Source organism: Culex pipiens, chromosome 3, assembly GCF_016801865.2.
Source record: "Culex pipiens pallens isolate TS chromosome 3, TS_CPP_V2, whole genome shotgun sequence".
Lineage (NCBI taxonomy): Eukaryota > Metazoa > Arthropoda > Insecta > Diptera > Culicidae > Culex > Culex pipiens.
Window position 1 is genome coordinate 128,700,885 of NC_068939.1, and position 17,406 is coordinate 128,718,290.

The following is a 17,406-nucleotide window of genomic DNA, read 5'->3' on the forward strand; positions in this document are numbered from 1 at the left end:
AATAACAACAAACTTGAATTACACACTGATTGAATAATACCAAATCAAGCTTGACAGAAAAAGGCGGAGAGAAAAATAGTGAAAATCGCTCGTTTCGATTTAGTGCCAGAGCGACAATATTGACCGGTATTTTTTATATCATTTTTTTAAAGAAAAACTTTGACGGATGTAAACAAACTTTGAATCTCACCAGGAGTACATATTTTTACCAAAATAATGACTTAACACCACGCTTCACACCAAGGGGGTGGTCATTTGAAATTTATGGCATATATTTGCGAAAGTCGCTACATTATTTGCTACAGTAGATGGAATCTAGATTGCTCGTTCCACTCTGATAAACTGTTATTGTTCAGTTTGCTGCAGATAAACAAACATGCCAAAATGTTTTCATTTCTGTTGACTTCTCCACGCGCTACAGATTTCTGCATGCAACTTTTCCGCAGCACGCGCCAATCCTAAATCTTTCACCCTTCCCTGCCAAACGCACACCGTTCTCTGCGTTCCTCTTCGCGCCGCTGTCAAACAACTGTCAAATCACGCGAACAAGAGCAAGAAACAGTCTGCGAGTTCGTAAAGTGGATAGAAGTAGGAAAAAAAAAGTTGCCGTCGCGTTTCTCTCTCGGGTTTCGAACCAGAAAATTCAGCTCGAAATCAAGCCCCGATTCCGGCCCGGAACTCGGCAACGGTGCGTGGACGGTGTTGGCCGTGCCGCGGGGACCGGTTTGGCGCGCGCGGAACCGCGGAAGCAGTGAAATTCGACGCGTTTTTAGGGGGTTGAAAAAGTTGCAGTTTTTGCTTTTTTCCTTTTTTTGCTGTGTGTGTGGTTTGTCCTCCATCACGGCCTACTGAGTTGTGTGTCCGTCCGTCCCCCCTGTCCGAGTAAGAAGAAGGCAAGATCTGGGGGGCTCTCGCGGAGGAAAGTTTTTCGCTGACTGCAGCAGCAGCAGCCCCAACACGACGACGACGACGGAGGTGGCCCCTTGGCCAGGCCAGGCAGCCAGTTTTGCGTAGCCCCAAAGCAGAGGCACAGAGAGAAGAGAGGAGGAAAAATGATTTGAAAGTTTTTTTGTTGTTGTTGTTTTAATTTGCTGGCTTGCTCGTGTGAAATTGGACACATTTCGGAATCGGGTTTCGTAAGAAGGTTCTGGCCCGTGCAGCAGCAAAGCAAGCACTCCGCGGTTGTTCCGGATTGGTGAATCCGTGCAACAGGAGAAGGAAGAAGAGTAGCAGATCGGAGAGGGAAGGTTCTCTCGAATTATGAAATGAACCTTCGGCAATGGGGTCGCAAACCTTGGAAATCCTGCGACAAGGAGTGCTGGCCAGTTTGACCGGCGGGTGGTTCTACGACGTGCACCAGAATGTGTTCTGCAATGCGGTCCACCTGTACATCTGGCTGTTTCTGCTGTTCCTGCCGTTCATCATCTATATGGTGAGTGTTCCGACGAAGGGGATTGAATTGTTTGGTTTCACAGCTGGGAGGGTTATTTTCTTTACTCAGCAAAACACCAGCTGCAATTTGATGCTGATTGCAAAGTTGCTTATCTGGATTGTTCATAATCTCAAGATTATTTAATTCATTTTATTTAAAAACTTGTCTTATTCTAAAACTAAATCAAAATCTCAATTTTTTTTATGTATATCTTATTAAACATCACCACACAAATGTTCGCATTTGTGATAAGCTAATTAGAGGAATACTATCCGGTGTAACATTGTTTATAAACAATATTTGCGATAAGCGAGTTGGACTCATACAGCGAAGTCAGGACTGATGAGTCACATGCTTTGTTTACCTGAATTCGGCCAGGGACGGAAATCTCGTGAATAATATAGTCAAATATTTTGCAATCGCAATGCCTTGAGCACGGAGATTACTTCTTTTGCAAAACAGAAGTATTTTTCATGGCTAAATATTAAAGGCTAAAGTTATAACAATGTTTTGTAACCTTTTTGTTGAGAGTTTTTTTATGTTTGTTTTTATGTTTTGAAAAATGTCAGTTTATCTATCTTCTTCTATATATATAAAAAATTTCGACGGTTTTGTTCGAACGCGAATCAGTTCAATACGGAGCGTCGGATCGAGGTGCTTTTTGTTGCGTTGGGTTCGTATAAGTCCAAGGAAGGTTCTTAAGCTAATTAATTGACACTTTGGCCACTCTGGAACCGATTCCGGAGCATCGGCAAGTTGAATGGAGAAAGTTACGTAAAATCATATTTTGATCACAGGAGGCTGAATAGGCAAAAAATCAAAAAACGTCAACAAACGAAAAAAAGGCAGAACGAAGTTTGTCGGGTAAGGCTTGTGTTACATATATATTTAAAGCAGATTTCTAACAATACTTTCAACATGTTTTAAACCGCTTTTTCAAACTTTGTATGTTTTCAAATTGGCAACATTCGCCATAAATTAATAAAATTCTAGAGATTTTCTATCAAACAGACAGCAACGAGCTCTAAAATCTGTTTTTTTCCTTAAAAAAAGGTGGAAAAGCAGTCATCGCACATATTCGAAACACCCACAAACGTCGAACACTATTGTGGTAATTTATCAATAGCATGCAAAATGCAACTTTTCTTTCTAATCTGCTATTTTAAGGATCTTGTTCAGGCCCTCTTGGCAGTGCCATACTATAGGTAGTTCTTTTGAAGCAAATTACTGCATTTCAAGACTTTTTTTTCATCAAAAGCAGTATAACACTTTCCCCAAACTGTCTGTTCCATAATCGTGGAATGTTATTGTGCCTCCTGCAATTGTGAAATATCTGAATTTAACTGAGCAGTTCTCTACGAAATCGATCTTTTATTTTTGAATTTTAATTTTTGTATTTTTTAATCCGGCTGAAACTTTTATGATGCTTTCGGTATGCCCAAAGAAACTATTTTGCATCATTAGTTTGTCCATACAAAAATGATTTATGAAAATTTAAAAATCTGTATCTTTTGAAGGAATTTTCTGATCGATTTGGTGTCTTCGGCAAAGTTGTAGGTATGGATAAGGACTACACTGAAAAAAAACAAATGATACACGGTAAAATAATTGGTGATTTTTTATTTAATTTTTTGTCACTAAAACATGATTTGCGAAAAAAATATATATTTTTAATTTTGTTATACCTTTCTTTAGTACCCTGGGCTTTGTCATAATGAGTGTCATAGGTTTGATGCTTGTTTGGCAAAGAGTATGATTCAGATTATGATTGTATCGACCATTGTTGCGAATCGAGGATCTACTGGAATTCTGACGATCAAATGGTCGTCTCTATTTCAATTCACGACTTGTAAAATATGAACTGTTATTCATTTTTTTTTTTTGTTTTTTAAAAGAAGCCAGACAGGTTTTAAAAGAAACGTTTTTTGGCTATTAATTAAAATGTCGGGGATTTGAGATAAGAGTAGCTTTCGGATAGGTTGCTTTAAATCTTGTATTCAATTCAAGTTAGGTAGTTATCCGCAAATTAATATTTGAACTTTTATGAATAATTGAACATTTTGGACTTATGAATAACACACAACTGTGCATTTATCCTAGAGTCAGATCCATGCAGCGTCAGTGTTTATTTGGTCGAAGTGTACTAATTTATTGGCAGATCTGGTTCTAGTTGTAATGTACGACAAGACTACTGACGGACGTGACAGGACGAGGGCCCAGTTTAGAGGTTTCGACATCAACGATGTGCGGCTGGATCACCCTCCCAAAAAAAAAAAAAAAAAAATCAAATGAAGTCGAACGTTAAAGTTTTGAGTATTTATATTTTGAAACATACTAATTTTAAAATTCAGGACCTACTAGACGGCTTCTTTGTGACGCCGGACAAGCAGACGTTACCGGTGCTGATCTCTTCATGCTTCCCGATTTATACGCTCTTGCTTGCGCGCTTTCGTACCTGCCGGAACAAAACAGATCAATTCCAAGCTCTCAGTGAGCTGATGATGAAGTACATCTACAACGGATAAGCTGTCTTGTGTAGCGAAATTTTTCAACATGAATAGACGAAACAAGTTGTGATCTAGTTCTGAGCTTTTCTATTTCTATCCTTTTCCTTAGCAAATTTTGAAGGTAATTCGATTTTTTCCTTCACTTTGAAAAACTTTTTTTTAGAATATCCAATTAAATCGAAATGAACTGTAGTACAAATCATAATGGAAAGGAACTCCAAAACTCTATAAGATTCTAAGAAATACGAAATTGTTTATTGATTATCTAATAAAACTAATTAAATTGAATTTAGTTGATTTTTAGGCAGGTGCTACAGCATGCAAAAATCCACACACTTGACAGAAAACGTTCCGTTATCGCTCCGGGTAGAGTGGGTTCCGTTTTCACTTTCGCTTCCCACAACAGGTCCTCATACTCCTCCCTCACCCATCCCATGTTTTCCCAGTCAGTGTCCAAATCGTTCCAGTTGCCAAAGAGGCTGCGTGCCGCTGCTGCTTGCCTGACAAAACCAGCTTGTCCTGACCGGGAAGCAAGAGTCTCGCGCAACCCCCTCGCGAAACTGCTTAAGTATCTCTTTACGTGCATTTATGGTAGGGTGGGTGGTCCTATACTAGACCAATTCTTTAGTGTTCGCAAGTTTGAGTTTACATTCACCAGTTTTCAACTAACCTGAGTTTTTTAAGCTCTTATTAGGAACAGTTACCCTAAACTTACTTTTACAACGTCTTCGTCATCACCTGATGATGGCCACCACACCGCGGTTGGTTGGTGAATGTGCATCGAGTAAAGTGCATTTCCCACTAATGCTTTGGGCTTAGCAGAGAGTGAGCGTTGCGTTACAAACTGCTTCGTTTAGAAGTTTCCCATTCATTTCGAACCGCTTACTAGCTAATAATTATTAAAGTGTGTCTGTTTTGCCTTCAACCGGTTGGTTGGTGGTTTACCCGAGAAATGCACAACAATTCTTGACTTTTTTTTGATAAGGTCCTATAAACAAATGTAAACATTGAGTGTATCCCGCTTACTCCGATGGACTTTGACATAAGGTGTGAAAGGGATACACTCAATGTTTACATTTGTTTATAGGACCTTATCAAAAAAAAGTCAAGAATTACAACACAACAGTCAGTGCCAAGTGCATCATCATGTATGCGGGAGGTTGCGGCGGCCGCCAGCACAAATATGCTGTTCTGCTTGGGTTGGCCTAATTTTCTGGGCTTAATTCGATTGTCTCTCCATGATTGACACAAATGGGTTGCGTGGAGTGGGGGTATCGTTTCTTGCACACTCCAGGCCAAGATCTTAGCTGGACTGGTGCGTTGTAACAGTTTGAAAAACTGATGAAAGTGAAGAATTTGAAGGTCGTAGATGGTGTCATTCACTCTTGGGGCAATGACTGTCAATGATGGTTCTGAATTAAGGGTCCAGACATAGTAAATTGAAATGAAAAAAAAAATCACGGTTTGTGAAATGCTTCTACAAACAACATACTATTTCTGGACCCTAAATTCAGAACCATCATTGACAGTCATTCCCCCAAGAGTGAGAGACACCATTAAAATCAAATTGTTCGCTCTACAGCATTGCCTTGGCGTTCTCGATTGCGAGATTCCTACTCGAAACTAGGTGTTCGAAGGCTTGAGATTGTTGAGGGAATTGCAAACCTCTTTTTACACCTAAGCTTCCAACCACCCCGGGATTCGAACTGACGACCTTTGGATTGTGAGTCCAACTGCTTACCAGCGACTCCACCGAGGCAGGGTCCAGGAAGACGACTCCTACACCTGGACTGAGCTAACGACCTAACCTATAGGTTAGACCAACATTTACTTCCCTGTCCGACGGAAGGCGTGACAAATCTCGTCTCGAAAAATGCCACCGGGACCGTCTGGGATCCAAGAGTCCCGGCTTAAACAAGCTTAAACGTAATAGAGTATTTGCAAAACATTTTAAACTTTGTATTTTAAATTTTAAAATTCAATTTAAAATGGAAATAATTGTTTTAACTTCCAGAGTGGCCACTCAAGCTGGGAAATCGGGAAAAAGTCGGGAATTTGTGTGAATATTATTTTCCAGCTCTTGATTAATTTTGTAATATTTTGTACAATTTTCAAATTAAATTCACTCAATTCTTCTTTAGTAACTTAAGGTTCCTTTCACTTTTTCAATCTGTTTGAGATAAAAAGACAATATTTAAGACTTTAAAATTCTAATAAATATTGGATGCATCTGACACAGGTTGTTATGATTTTTTGATGAATCATAAGTTATTTTTTTATTCTTATTTATCAAACAAGAGGTAACATCTAACATAAAACAACAACAAAGTTGATGAAAAACTAATAAAAAAAATTGAGCCTAATTCTAACGATTATGGCCAGCGTAAAGTTATGATCTCGAGCAGGGGTAATAACAAATTTTGGTATTACTTTTGTAAATTACAGCGACCAAAATGTGCCCTTGGTTGCCCTGTAGTAGATGGTAAAATACCATGAAATCATACCAAAGTCTTGTATGTGGAAGGGCACAACAATACCAAACCATGTTATTCCAAGAGTAAAATGATACCTCACAATAAAACCATTTCAATACCAAGTTGAGGTCTTCTGGATTTTTGAACATTGCTTGAATACCAAAACTTGTTATTGCCATGGTTTAATTTTTAGGTATTCCCGCGCCCTTGGAAAATCAGATTTTGGTATTCCTGTGGTCTTCCACATACATGATTTTGGTATGATTTCATGGATTTTTACCATCTATTACTGGGCAATCAAGAGCACATTTTAGTCGCTGGTATCTGCACAAGTAATACCAAAATTTGTTATTTTCATGTCATTTTTTAATGCAGCAGTTGCAGTTAGTGAAAAACTCACCTCACCTACTCACCTGATTATTCCATGTTGTTATTAGTGATATTTTTCACCACATCGAATACATTTGTCATTGATGAACGGCTTATGCTTGAAGTTCTTGAAGCTTCTTAAAAATAACAAGATTGAAAAATAAATGTTATTAAAATGAAACAGGATTGAATTTCACAAAAACTCGTTTTTCAAAGTATTTGGTTATCCCAACTAAGAGAAATTACAACGATTTTACAAATTTTCTTAGCGGTTACATTTAAAAAAAAATAAGCTTTAAGGTGGTAGATGGTATCTTTCCCTTTTAGGGCAATGATGGTTCTCAATTCAGGGTCCAAAAATAGTAAATTGAAATGAAAAAATAATCACTATTTGTAAAATGCTTCTACAAACAACACAAAGAAAAGCTTTTTTTGATTGAAACATTCTGAATCAAGATTTAAATGTTTTTCTAAAACAAACATGGCCGCCAAATGGCCGATTGGGGATGATGCCTTCCAGAGCCTTAACATTTTCGGGTTTCAAGTCATTTTAGCGCAAAATTTATTATCTTGTCAAAAATGGTCAAAGGTTTCCCATAGTTCCAGAAGAATTTGATAAAACACTTTAATACCAAAAAAATACCAAAATGTGGTGTCCGATCATTGACAAATTGTGCAATTTTGCAATATCAAAACAATACCTTAAATTGGTATGATACCACATTTTGCTCTTGCATAATCCTTAAGACAAATTTTAAAGGGTTCAGGAATACCAACATTTAGTACTGATACCAGAAAAAGGTATTATTACGCACTTCCCTTGTTATTTACCCATGCTCGGGATATTCTGTTTCATTTAGTCACATTGATTGAATATTTGAAAAAAGATTCCAACTTGAATTTGGCAATGTAAAGGACTTAGTCGGATTTTGTAATGACAATTTTCTTAATGCTTATAGTAATTACAGAGGATCTTATGTGTAAATGTTAGTGGGAGGGGAGCCGATTAAACATTGAATCATTGATTTAAAATAAAATGAAATTAGGAACACAATTTTCAATTCAGTTATCTTTTACTATTTGCCATTGCCAGTTGATAGAAGTATCAAAAACTATACGTTTGCTAATTTTAAAAAGAAACATTGAAATCAGAAATATTGTTAAGCTTTCGGTTATTTTTCAAAGACAAATTGTTTATGTTTCTTCTTTGAACACTAGCGTGCACAGGGTGGAGCAAAAACGGGCAGCTGCCCCTCCATCCTCTGAAATTTGTTCTAAATTTGATAAGGGGGTTTCCATAAACGCCCGTATTATTGCCCCACCATCTTCGAGGAGCTATTCACGCTAGTGATTCTGAATCAAAATTATGAGTGCTTATCCGAAGGTCTTTAGTATGACCCCTTAACTTCTCTAAAGTGATTAAGAAGTTTTAAATCCAAGATGTCAGTCAAAATGGCGGTGCTGAAATATTGAATAGGCAATCAACCATTAAAATTTTCCTAAAATCGGGTCGCAGAACTCGAATTTGATGTCAAAAATAAGAAAATAAAAAAATACTAAAAAAATTGTCCGTGATTTGATTATCCGAAGTCCTATACAAACCTTCGGATAATCGAAGCTTCGGATAATCGAGTCTGGACTTAAGCATTTTTTTAAGGTATTGTTGTTAAGGTTCTGTTTTTAACGAAAATTATTAACCCCTCAAAGCTCATGTGATACTTTGTCGGAGACGCAGCTGATTTAGCGATCTTCATCACTCAAGTATCGGACTAACATTCCCATCCACTTCCCCGTGTCTTACCACTGGTCGTGACCGGCGTCGTTATTGATCAGCATGATAGGGGACCATCCACAAACCACTTGGACTTTTTTTTTTGAATTATCACCCACCCCCTCCCCCTCCTAATGGGCAATTGTCCATACAAAAAAAATCTTGTTTGTATGGAGCGTGGACACTCGCTAACCCCTCCCCCCGCACCAAGTGTCCTCGTGGTTTATGGATGGTCCCTAGGGACCTTTGAAAATTAAGATGGGGTGATGATTGGTTCCAACTTTTCATCTGTGGTCCACGGAGCAATTTTTGGGGGGGTCCTGGTCAAAAACGAAGTAGCATGTACGGGTAGACACCAATGCTATGCAAAAATTACCAATAGTTAGTTTTTTTTAATTCATTTAGATTTTTTTTAATGTTGATATTGACTTTTTATAAAGATTTTTTGTTTTAAATCATCCTTTGGATAAGAAATGCGTATTAATTGAGTTTCGGGAAATTTCCCGACTCGGGAATTTGAAAAAAAAAAAAGAGATTGAAATTGAGTGGTCACCCTGGTGACTTCCTGATAGGCATGTATAATTCTTTTTTAAAAAAAACGAGGTTTTATTGATATTGAGTTTGGCCAGTTTTATGAAAATTAAAAATCTCAGGATTTATGGAAATTATGGTTTTGGATTGCAAAATTATCAAAAAAACGGTTCAAAAAACAACAAAAACATAATACTTTTAACAAATTTAAAATTCCATTTGGTGTCGGGAAAAAAACAGAGAGTTTTAAAATCATATTGAAATCGGAGATTGGTACTAAAAAGGATAATTTACGGGAAAAAAAACGAAACTATTGGCACTACGCCCCCCGGGGCATGGCCTTCCTCTAACGTGGGATTTCTGCTCCAGCGCCTCTGACGAGACAGGAGAAACCGGGACCGACGTTTACGGGATAAATCCCATTTAAAATATGAAGGCACTGAATGTCCGCATTTTTGTAAAACTCTAGTAATGATAAAACATAAACGGCCAGGCCTACCGGCGGAATGTTCACCGCTAAGATGATACTTTGAATTTTTTGTAAGTTTGAGCACGAATGTTTAAATCATAATAAAATCTGATACTTTTCAATTTATTCATGATTTCTTATTAAATCACAATTCTAACAACTATTTCTTTCTCCTTTCCCCCCCCCTTCTCCAAACAGTACTTCCCCACGACGGTGCTGGTATGGAGCGTGTACTGCGTGCTGATCGCCCTCATCATCAGCTTCTTCAAGTTTGTGAACGTGGCGCTGCACCGGATGTACGACCGAGCGCGCACCATGTCCGATACGAACCTGAAGAAGCCGGGCGCGGGGGGTGGAGGCGGCGGCAAGTCTGGGACCAACAATGGTGGCGGTGGCGGAAATGGTCGCGAAACTTCCGGGTGAGTGCTGAATTACGCTTGTTGGTGGAAATGGATTTTAATTTGGTTTGTGTGTTGTTTTTAGGGAGGACGACACCGGCATCGAGATGCAGATTCTCGGCACGGTGGAGGTCGTGGAGACACCGCCGGTGGACATGTCGTCGCGGACTTCGGTGGAGCGGCACAGTGACGAGATTAGCTGCGCCAACAGTGCCATGTCGATTGATTATGGGGGCGGTGGTGGTGGTGGGGAGAATGGGAAGGAGATGCTGACGAGTACGATCGACTTGAAGGTGGATGTGCATCGGAAGAATAGTAGCGAGTCGAGTGACGGGAGTAATGGGGGGATTGGGGAGGAGGGAGGAGGTGCGAAAGCGTTGGCGTCGACGGTACAAACCCACTCGGCGGAGATTTGCAGCAGTAGTGGAGGAGGGGGGATGGGAGGGGGGACGCATAAGCGATCGTTGAGTACGCCAAATCAGGATACGAAGGACGATGGGGTGGGGGAAGAGGGTGCTGTTGGAGGTTCGGCGGCGACGGTGGAGACGCAGCAGTCGAAAGATGGTGGAAAGAAGAGTGCCACGTTGCGACGTCATCAGTACAAGTCGAAGCGGAAACAGCGGTTTATGAACAGTCAGCTGCAGCGTCAGATCTCGCTGGACTCGGAGAAGATCGGGATGGGGATCGTGTTTGCGGACGAGGGAGGTCCTTCGGGGACGCAGGGACTGCATCGACACCTCAGTTCGGACGATCAGAACCAGAACAAGTCGAACACGTCGCTGTTTAATCACCACCATTACCATCATCACCTGCTGGCGCTGCAGAACCTCGATCCGGACATGTACATGGACCATAGCTATACCAAGTCGGCGGTTCAGCTCGCGGTCGAGAACATCCCGGGGGAGACGACGAGCAAGATCTACCTGCTGCAGCAGTCGACGCCGATTCGACGGGACTCGAACAGCACCATGTCGGCGATCCAGCTGCCAACGATCGTGGGGAACTCCTCCGGAGGAACCGTAACCTCTTCCAGCAAGAACCGCCGCCATTCGAATGCCAACGCTAGTGCCGCTGCCGCCGGAGTTCGGCCACTGCCACGCTCGCTGACCTCGGTGCGACGCATCAAAAGTGCTGCCCTGGAAACGACCTGCAGTCCGTCGTCGATCTCCAACCTCCAAGCGCCAACCCATCCAAACAGTGTCGAAGTGATCGGCGGCCAAACGCTGCGCAACCCGCAGCACACGGTAATCCCGCCGCCCAGCAAATGCCTCTCGCGAAACCCTCACCTGAACCTCTTCCCGAAACCAAACGGCGGAAGCACCAGCACCGGAGTGCCCGTCGGCGCCATCGAACCGGTCTACCCGATCGCCGAGCAAGCCGACGAAAGCACGCCGGTCAAAACGACGACCGCAGCGACTTCGGAAGCCGTTGACGAGCAGGACACCGAGTCCGACCTGGACCAACCGGCCACGCTCCAATCGACGGAATCCTCCGACACGGACGACGGCGGCCAAGACGAGGACGAAGACGACGGAATCGACCGGCTTCGCGGTGGCGTCAGCGAAGACGAAAGCAGTGGCGTCCACACGATCCACGTCCATCGACATCACCACCACCATCATCACCATCGGCATCTTCCCGGCGGCGGCAGTCGCCAAGTCTCGCAGCAGTCGACGACGCAGGACGCGGACGACCCCGGCACCGAATCAGACCCGGACCAACCGGCGATGCTGCAATCGACGGACTCGGACACGGAAAACAACGCCGGCTCGCGATCGCCACTGTTGGAACCGCGATCGAGAGGCGCCAGCGGCGCAGCTCCGCTCGTAATCGTCGAGGCGAAAAATCCCGCGTGTATCATCCCAGCGTCCAGTACGGTCGAGGCGGGAATCGCCTCGATGCGCCTCTCCAAGTCGGCGGACAAGATGAAAAAGTCCGCAACGGTGGAGGATTCGCCCGATCGGAACGGGGGACCTTCGTCGAGCGATTGGGAGCAGGCGAGCGCCAGCTCCAAGGATCAGCTCATTACGAGCGCAACGAAGGAGTCGAAGGTTACGCCGGTTGACGCCGTGCCCGGGACGAGCAAGGAGAAGTGGTTCGAGTACGCTGGAGTTGACGAAGCGGAGAAGAAGGAGTCGTCGGAGACGACGGCGGCTGTGGCGATTACGAGGAATCTAGGGGCGATCCCGAAGACGTCTTCAAGTAGGATCACCAGCCGAAGGCTGAGCGCGGAGGAGAACTACCCGAGCACGAGTAGTAAAATCTACAATCGAACGCTCTCCCAACGATTGTCCGCGGAGCGCATTCCGGAAAACGCAACGGCAGCGCCGTTGATCACCTTCCTCAACTACCGCTCGGAGGTCCCAATCCCGCCCATCTACCTGCCCGGAAACAGCTCGCTCTCCGAGCAGCAAGCCTCAAGCTTCACGTCCTTTCGCCGCCCAACGGCGTACGGTTCGGACCGTAGCTACCGGCAGTTCCAGTGCCGGCTGCGAATGTCCCGCAGCAAACATCCGGTAGTGTCGATGGAACCCAACAGTGGCGGCGGCGGCGGTCCCGTGGCGGGCCCCAGCAGCCGCGATGACGACAACAATAACTGCAACTTTTGCCTGGACTCGATCGACGGCCCGACGACGACCACTTCGAGCCGAAGCGTCGGCGGATCGAGTTCGACCTTTCACGACCCGACCGAGGTGCCTTTAAATTTCTTCGTGGACGAACAGGAACGGTGGGTTCAGTACGCCACGATCGAGAACGTGATCAAGGAGCGGATGGCGATGAGTCGCGGCGGCGGCGGCATCGCTGGACCTTCCGGAGTGGACGCCAACAACGCGTCGATCAACTCGTCCGGCATCGACAAAGCGATGGCTCCGACCGAGTACAGCCTGTCATCGGCGCAGAGTGCGATCGACGTGGTGCCACGATCGATGTTCGGCGAGCCGCAGATCCGCCCCAAGCGGTACTACAAGTTCCCCGTGAATCTGCTCTGCTTCAAGGAGTTCAACATCTCGATGAACCGATTGCAGCTGCTGGCCCTGTTCGATCGCGACACCAACTGGTTCCAGGTGATCCTCGCGATCCTCCTGTGCACGATGGTTTCGCTGCTCGGCGCTACCGTGCTGTACCTGAAGTTCTACGAAGATCTGTACGCGTTCATCTTTTGCTTCGTGATCGCCGGCAGCCAGTACTCGCTGCTCAAAAGCGTCCAACCGGACGCGGCCTCTCCCATCCACGGCTTCAACAAGACGGTCACCTACTCCAGACCGATCTACTTCTGCCTGTGCTCATCGCTGCTCCTAACCGCCCATCACATGCTTCGAGAGTACCAAATTGCCCCCGACCCAGTCGCCGCCCACTTTAAACTGTTTGGCTTCCAGCTTTCGATCATCGAATTCCTCCAGTGCACCCAGAGCGTCCTCTCCGTCGTGATCCTGCTGTTCCCATTCCTCTTCAGCCTCGGCCTCTTCCCCCAAATCAACACCTTCGCGATGTACTTCCTCGAGCAGATCGACATGCACATCTTCGGAAGCAACGCCGCCTGCAGCCTCCTCTCTTCCTTCCTCTCCGTGCTCCGATCCTTCCTAGCCTGCACCCTCCTGTACGGACCCGCCTACGGAGGCCTCTCCGAAACCGGCACCCAGCACGTACTCTTCTCCATGTTCTGCGCCTTCCTCATCACCGTATCCTACCACTTGTCCCGCTGCGCCAGCGACTTCACCTACATCTGGGCCGTCATCAAATCAAGCCTCATCATCCACCCCGATTACGACGACAGCACCAGCAAGGAAGACTCCAAAATGTCCACCGACTCCGAGGACAAATCGTCCAGCGGCGGCGACAACCGCTCCAGCGACGAAATCCACCCAAAAGACGTCGACGAAGAGGCGAACCGCGAAAGCACCAAGGAACTCGACGATCCGCTCCCCAAAAAGCTCCAGTTCACCGTCACTGCCCGGCTCAAAAACGACGCCGTCGTCTGCGTCGTCCTCTCACTAATAATCTTCAGTCTGCACTGCAGCACCGTCTTCACCGTACTCCAGCCGAACATCAACGTCGTGCTGCGAACCGGCGCCTGCGTCCTCGGCTTCCTCATCCACTACATCGTGCCGCAGCTGCGCAAACATCTGCCCTGGCTGTGCATCGCCAAGCCGCTCCTGAAGGCGAAGGAGTTTGGTCAGTTCGAGGTGCAGAACCTGTCCAAGATCATGTGGTTCGAGCGGATGTACGTGGGGCTGTGCTTCTTCGAGCGCAACATTCTGTACCCGTTGATCTTTCTGAGTGCGCTGACGGCCGACTCGGGCGAGATTGTCGCCAAGTACGGGCTGTCCGTGGGGACGATGCTGGTGGTGGTGAGCGGGCTCAAGTGTGAGTATTTGACAAAGTAGTAGTTATTAAGTGATCGTAAAAAATAACCTTCCGTGTTATGGCAGATTCGAAAATATCATTAAACTTCTCTTAGGGTGCATTTTCATAACTCCAGAATTCATGTTCTTGAATTCATGTTACCGGTTCAATTTTGACATGAATTATTTTTAAGCAATTTTCCGTTTATTTTCGACGAGGTAACTCGGAAATATGCTTGCTTACGTGAAACAAGATGACTAACATATTTATTTCAAAAATTCGTAGTAAAACTCTTGAAAAAAATGATGTTAAAAACTCGAGGTGAGTGGGACAAAAATTGAATTATTGTTCGACAATAAATCAATTCTTGTCGTGCAAGAATAAGTTTATAGCGAACAAAAATGTGTGCTATAATTCGGTTTGACAGATGTTTGTGTACATTTTCATTATTATTTTTGTCGATTCGTTTTGATTCAACATATTTTGGTGGCTGGAACATCGCATCTTTCACGGCTAGTTTCCGGTTCTGGCTGGCCGTTTTCATCTTTTGCACGGTGGTCAACTTTTTGTAATCCTGCGGCTTTTAGACGCCGTTTCGGTCATCGGCGAGCGCGTCAGGATAGCCGCCGTAGAGGCCGCGGTAGAGGTGAAGGCGATTGCCCAGGGGACGAAATCGTGGTTGGGCTACTCGGCAAAGAGTTGGCCGATGGCCATGAAAATGCCGGCGGCGTAGCTGACCGAGTTGGACAGACTAAGCTGGATTGTTTGACATCGTTCGTTGGTTTCGAGGGCAAAAGCAAGTTCAACGGTTCCGGTCTCCGGAATAAAGTTTTATTTTTCTGGCCGCCTTGCAGTCCGCAATGCACAATTCTTTCCTTTCGTAGTACAAGTTACACGTGTCCGGGCCGCTCGGCGGGGCAGATATAAATTACCGTTTTTAACCAGATTTTTCTATAATATGGTGAACCGAAAAATTATGCTTCCAATAACCAGATAAGTTTCTCATGCCAGCCGGAAGTGATGTTTTCTTTTTCTTTTCTCGTGTTAAAGATGCAAGATTAGTCAAAGCCTCCGAAAAATAATAATGATTTATTTTCCTCTAGCCACACTGGACACCGGTAATTATCTAGGCGTTGAGGCTGCAATTTCTTATTTTTGGCCCAATTGTGGTCACATGAAGTGCAGGCTCTCTCATCACCTTACAAAGGTGTAAAAAGAGGTTAAGATTGCCTTGCAATAGAGACTCCCAAGGCCATGCAGCAGATTGAACATTTTTTGATTTATTTTTAGCGCATATTTCATCAAAGTAAGGCCTTTTTGAACATGACCATGGTCATACACCTACAGTAAATTTTTATCAAAACAGCTTTGTGTGCGGTGTTTGATTTTTCACCAGCTGGTTTTGACAGAAGCTTTACATTTCTCGGCATTTTTGACCGGACGCAACCCGTTTTGGCTGCGTTGCTATAAAATTGAATGCAACTTTGCACCGGTTCGGAACCGGCTTGACAAGAATTCAGCAGCAAGAAACAAGAATTCAGGAGTTATGAAAATGGACCCTTAAAGTAACATGTCCCATTTGTTTAACGGTTGCATAACAAAAAAAAAAAATAGTGGAGGTTAACAATTTTTGTGTTATTTTCCTATGAAAAATACGTATTTTTACGGAATTTTGAGAACGCCACCAAATCACCGAGCCACGTAGCCCAGTGGTAACGCTTCCGCCTCGTAAGCGGTAGATCGGGGTTCAAATCCCGGCTCGGACCAACACAACTGGTGATCTTTTCCCTTCTGGATTCGATTGCTTAGTAAAGGGAAGGTAGTGTATCGTCACAAACTGGACCTTATCACAACACCTTAGGGAGGCAACCTATGGAATGTTAGCATTACCTTAACATGTTAACATTGAGTTGAGAATGAAATTGCCACTGAATCCGCTTTGTAAATGCCGGCCCCGATACTCTTCATGGGTGTTCCCCTCGGGAACAGGGAAAGATTTACTTTACTTTTACCAAATCAGGCATCCAATTTTACAGACAAGTCCCTTTGACTCCAAATTTCCAAATCATCGCCATCACCAAGAAGGGAATTGGGATTCGTGATTAGTCACCAAAATTACCCCTTAAGACAATGTTTCATGTGAATCGAATAAGATCAAAGAATTTTAAAATTTTGGAATTTTAGAATTTCTGAATCTGTGAATCTAAAAATTAAAGAATTTTAGAATTTAACAATTTTTAAATTAAAGATTTCTAGATTTTTGAAATCTATAAATTTTTTATTATTTTTTTTTGTAATTTCGAATTATATAACTTCATCTATATTGAAATTTTTGATTCTTAGAATTTCGAAATCTTTGAATTTTAGATTTGTAGCATTTTAGAATTGTAGAAGTTTTGAATTTCAAATCCTTGGAATTTTAGGATTTCAGAATTTTAGAAATTTATGATTTAGAATTCCGGTTTTCAGAATTCTAGAATTTTAAGATTTTAGACTTTTAAGAATTTTAGGATTTTAGAATTGTAGAATTTTAGAAATATAGGATAAAAAAGCATAAAAAATTTAAAATTTAGATAGAAATTTGGAGTTTTTTTTAATTCCAAAAGTTAATAACTTCAATTTGAGAATTTTAGATTTCTAGAATTTTGGAATATTTTAATTTTAAATTTGTAGCATTTAAGAATGTAGAAGTTTTTGAATTTCAAAACCTTTAGAATTTTAGAGCATTAAAATTTTCAAATTTAGAGATTCAAAATCGAGTGAATTCTAAAGTATTTAAATTTGAGAATTTTGAAAGAAGAGGGGGAGGAAGGGTTGAGGGCACAAAATTTGGAAATATTAGCAACTGCCCAATTTTAAAAGTAAATCTTTTCCAGTTCCTGAGAGGAACACCCTTGAAGAGTATTGGGGTCGGCATTTACAAAGCGGATTCAGTGGCAATTTCATTCTCAACTTAATGTTAACATGTTAAGGTTAACGTTAACATTCCATAGGTCGCCTTCCTAAGGTGTCGTGAAGATCCAGTTTGTGACGATACACTACCTTCCCTTTACTAAGCAAACGAATTCAGAAGGGAAAAGATCACTAGTTGTGTTGGTCCGAGCCGGGATT

The 17,406-nt window shown here is 43.3% G+C and overlaps 1 protein-coding gene across 1 annotated transcript in view; it reads left to right on the forward strand.

The window, feature by feature from the left end:
- The first annotated feature begins 551 nt into the window (after positions 1-551).
- The window catches only part of LOC120414833 (protein pecanex), a 34,834-nt gene continuing 17,979 nt past the window's right edge, over positions 552-17,406 (forward strand). The window contains exons 1-3 of the mRNA XM_039576159.2: positions 552-1,432; positions 9,752-9,972; positions 10,037-14,316. Coding sequence (XP_039432093.1) covers positions 1,280-1,432; positions 9,752-9,972; positions 10,037-14,316 — 4,654 coding nt within the window. The 5' untranslated portion in view covers positions 552-1,279. The remainder of the gene's footprint in view (positions 1,433-9,751; positions 9,973-10,036; positions 14,317-17,406) is intronic.